The following is a 4,606-nucleotide window of genomic DNA, read 5'->3' on the forward strand; positions in this document are numbered from 1 at the left end:
CCCCCACCCTCTGGAACGAGCTGCCCCCAGAGATCCGGGTGATTCCGGATCTCCCCTCCTTCCGCCGCGCCCTCAAGACATGGCTGTTTCAGCAGGCAGGACTGGCCTAGGGATATTTTTACTATTGGATTTTTAATCAACTTTTAAAAATAAGGAAAGGCCAATTTAAATATATTTTTTAATCTGTTTTAATTTTTTTTATATTGTATCAATTGTTCTGTTTTAATTGGCTGTAAGCCACCCTGAGTCCACCAGGAGAAGGGCGGGATATAAATGCAATAAACTTAAACTTAAACTTAAACAGTCATAAGTGTGAAAAATGGTCATAAGTCACTTTTTTCAGTGCTGTTGTAATTTTGAACAGTCACTAAGCGAACTGTTGTAAGTCAAGGACTACCTGTACTTTATATCACTTTTTTCCTTTTTTTTTTTTGGTCATCAAGTTTTTGACACCTTGCTAGGTGACTGGTGGTACTCGAATATTGCCATATTCTAAAAGTGGTACAATCAGTGAAAAGGTTGAAAAGCCCTACTCTAAAGGATGCACTGTGAGGCTTCTATTCATAGAAAAGAGCAAACCCAAGAAGTATAGCATATTACAGAAAAACAGTTCTCCATGAAATCATGTGTGATACTTAAGCAATTCAATTGGAGGAGGCAATATTGTTTGATACAAAGGTGCTTTTTCAAAAGGCAACTGGACTTGGTTTTTCCTTGAAGACATTTCACTTCCAAGAAGCTTCTTCAGCTCTGACCAAATGGTGGAGAATGGAAAGATTTATACTGCTTGCAGTTATCTGCTTATTAGGATTCTTTTTGAGAGTCATTGAGGCCACTGGAAGGTTTATCTATAATGCAGATAAGTGTGGAACCTTCTTGGAACTGCTGAAAAGACTGTGTTGTAGACAGGAGATAGGTGGTGTCATATTCCTCCCCCTTTGACCTCTCTTTCAAACCAGTGGTCATCTCTGTCCAGAATGTGGACTTTGCTGTCTTCAAAAGAGTGATCTTTGTCTTTCAAATGCAGATGCACTACTGAATCTTGTCCTGATGGGTTTGTTCTCCTATGTTGTGCCATGCTTTTGCGAAGTGGTTGTTTTGTTTCTCCAGAGTACAGATGTGTACATGTCTCACTGCATTGTACTGCAGCCCTTTCAGCAGTTCCAAGAAGGTTCCACACCCATTTGCATGATTCAGGAGGTGACCCTAAGGGCACAGATAAACTTTCAAGAAGCCTCAACGACTCTCAGAAAGAATGCTAACAAGCAGATGACTGCAAGCAATATAAATCCTTTCATTCTCCAACCATTCAATCAAAGCTGAAGAAGCTTCTTGGATGAAAAGCAAAATGTCTTCAAGGAAAAATAAAGTCCTTTTGAAAAAAACACCTTTGGGACAACCATGACCAGCATATTTGAGAATCTCCATAGACAATATTGTTTGAGCATAAGATGCATTTCACAGCATGTGTAACATGAAACGTAGTTCTGGGACATGAAAACAGATTTCTACTTTTTAAAATGTCTGAGATAAGAATTATATGGTCAACTTGTGCCATTTTTTCCCCTCTAGGGCACTGTGTCCATGCATTTTCAAACCTAATGACAATTCCTCTGAAATTGAGAAGTTGGAGTTTTTAAATCGAAGATATCAGGTAAGGGAAATTTATTATAAATAACATATAGCAGTGTTCTACACCTCATCCTTTTAAAAACCAAGCATCAACATATTAGATATTTTTGCCATTTTACTAACTCTGCTTCAGGATTTGTTTTTAATCATTAAAAGCAAATTAGTTTAAAAATAATAAATAGTGACTTAAAATGTCAAAATTACATTTAGTCTTTTTCACACCTTCATTTAAAAGCGTACTTGCAGTGCTGGGCCAACTTTTGATAATAATCACATAACCTAATTTTTATCAATAAAACACACATCCCAATCCTATGCACCTTTACTTACAAGTTCAAAAAGGTTTAACATAAATGGAAATACATCGTAATTCCAAAAAGTGCAACTGACCAAAAGCTGCAGTTATACACTTAATATGGAAATAGGCTCCATCAAACCTGTTTAAAAATACTTTGTGTTATATAGTTGGTCAATAAAATACTGGCTCTCTTGAGAAAAGTAAGACTGTTTTTCTGCTTGAATTATTTTAACCTGTTTTAAATTCCTTTAAAGCCTGTAAGTCCATTGCTTCATTTTGGGGGTACATTATATATTTAAACAAAAAATAATGCAACAATTCCTCCAGTATTAGATAGAACAAATGGACTTGAAAAGGCAGAGGTCCTGCTGTGTGCTCCATAAATATCAGATGTCTGGTTAGAAGCAAAGCCCAGCAACTTGGACTTTGAAATGTGACTTAGTTTGACAGTGAGCAAAGAAAAGATGATTACAGTAGAGGCAAAAATGCAGTGGGCTATTGTTTTGATGGTACAGTTTCTTTTGTTATTGGGAATCTGAGGAAAAGAGCCTGTAGCAGAAATGAGAATTTGGAATAGATTCTCAAGACCACATCACATATTACATCATGGAGATTTATGACATAATCTCCCTATTCAGATTAAAAAAAATAGGGATTCTAATTGTTTTGCAGAACAATAGGTATGTAAATTTTGTGGGCAATGTTAACCAGAAAACCAGAGTTTTCTCTCTCTTTGAATGCTTGCATTTCCATAGGTCTTGACTATTTTCTATTGGAACAAACTCTGCCATTATCTCCTTTTCTTTCATCTCAGTGCTTACTTCATTTAACCTCAGATAAAATTCCATTTTTGAGTTTTTGGTTTTTCATGAATGTATGTTCAGAATTCATCTCAAGTCACAGGCAACACTGAAATGGCAAGTTGGGAAATCTTTGGAGGACTTAATCTGAACCCTTAGGTAGCTTCTCACGTTAGCAACTTTATGTGTGTCTGTGCATGAATGTGCAAGAGAAATTGTAAATTGTAAATCACTAAATGTACAATATATAACACACATGTACTGAAAAACATGGATCAGATGAATTGTGGGATGGAGAAGAATTAATTTTTACTCCATGACCTTTGGTAATTCAAAGGATGGGGAAGCATGCATTATCTTATACTTTGGATGGAGGGGGGGGAAGCACTAATGGGCTTGAGTTTAGTTCTGAGTTTCAAGGTCCATAAGAGTGTAGACAATTAGGGGTCAGATTCAAATGCTCTGAAAAATTAGCAATTTTCCCCACATAAAGAAGTGATTGAGCATTATTCCTGTGTTTGACATGTCTTTGACAGACATATCAGCCTGTCATTTCACTGTTTAGCTGCTCTAAAAGGAGCAATATAATGGGTTTTTGTTTTTCCAGGAAGAAACGCATCGCTTAATCGAGAGTGGAAGGTATGACACAAGAGAAGATTTCACTGTGGTTGTGCAGCCACTTTTCGAAAAACCAGAAATGCCTATGACTCCGGTAACTACAAATGTATACATGTGCTACCTTTTTGAGAACTGTAAAACATAGGTGGGACCTAGCTAACTTAAATACCATTGAGTTCAATGGTCTCATTTACATTTGACTGTGTCTGAACCCAACTCATAATATGGTGAGATTGGGAATTATTTGGGCAGGAGAAGGATAGCAAAGCCATGATGGTTGCAAGCAACTATGATTTAATGGTCAGCAGACTAAATTGCATATCAATGGCCATCTGGAAGGCGAGCTCCATCTTCCACATCCAGTTTTGCTTCGCTGGGGGACCCTGGAAAGGGTTGAAAGTCACCCTGTAGGGGTGACCAGCAAGGAGGGGATCCCTGCTTGATCGCGGGAGGGCAGTAGCCCTTCCGCTTGATCTGGGGCAGCCATCCAAACCAGCGGATGAAAGACCAGCCATAGAAATACGGCTTGTCATTAGGCTGCAGACAGCCAAAGTCACATTTACCATCAGGCAACTATAAAGCAGCGCGGATGAGACTGGGTGAGATCTACCTCTCTTAAATCCTAACTATATTTTTTACCTGCATAAGCTGCTCAAAGTACTTTCCCCCCTGTGGAGAGGGAAAGGAGATTCTATCCCTCCCTCTAAAAACAGTGGTGACTGACTATCCAGGGGAGTTTAAAATGTTGTAAGAATAATTTGATCCTAATTGGAATTTTATTTTTTTTAAGTTTGTAGACTAAAAGATTTTTTATTCTTACCGAAGATCTGGGTTTTTACTTACAAAAAAGAAGTAAAATTGAAAAGATTATAACAATTTTGGACTTAAAAGAAAACTTTAAATGGTATGGGTGACATCTTATGGCTAAACCTGATATTACAACTTGTTATTGCTTAAAAGAGACTTGGCCAGTAGCCCAGACTATAGATAAGACTTTTGTAACCTTGAGATATCAGCTGTGAGAGGCCCAGCTGTGTTCTATACTCAGTGACAAAAAAGTTTTTTTTTTGCATTCTCTGATTGCAAAGCTTTTAACCTAATACATTACTAAGAGCATATGGGTGAAGATCAGGAACAGATTCTCTTTATGTTGAAAGCAATTTATGAAACTATTATTACAGCTACTGATGAAATAAGAAGTTACAGAAAATAAAAAGATGTCAGCCCAAATATACGAACTCAAACTTTGATTACAACT

At 37.3% G+C, this 4,606-nt stretch overlaps 1 protein-coding gene across 1 annotated transcript in view; it reads left to right on the forward strand.

Moving 5' to 3' along the window:
- LOC107300533 (phospholipase B1, membrane-associated-like) overlaps positions 1-3,442 on the forward strand; it is a gene marked incomplete at its 3' end in the record, with an annotated part of 14,258 nt that extends 10,816 nt beyond the window's left edge. Inside the window, exons 4-5 of the mRNA XM_015829852.1 lie at positions 1,573-1,654; positions 3,338-3,442. Of these exons, the coding sequence (XP_015685338.1) occupies positions 1,573-1,654; positions 3,338-3,442 (187 nt within the window). The remainder of the gene's footprint in view (positions 1-1,572; positions 1,655-3,337) is intronic.
- Between the last annotated feature and the right edge of the window lie 1,164 nt (positions 3,443-4,606).

This window comes from Protobothrops mucrosquamatus, unplaced genomic scaffold (assembly GCF_001527695.2).
Source record: "Protobothrops mucrosquamatus isolate PMUCROS unplaced genomic scaffold, P.Mucros_1.0 scaffold7353, whole genome shotgun sequence".
In the NCBI taxonomy this organism is placed as follows: domain Eukaryota; kingdom Metazoa; phylum Chordata; class Lepidosauria; order Squamata; family Viperidae; genus Protobothrops; species Protobothrops mucrosquamatus.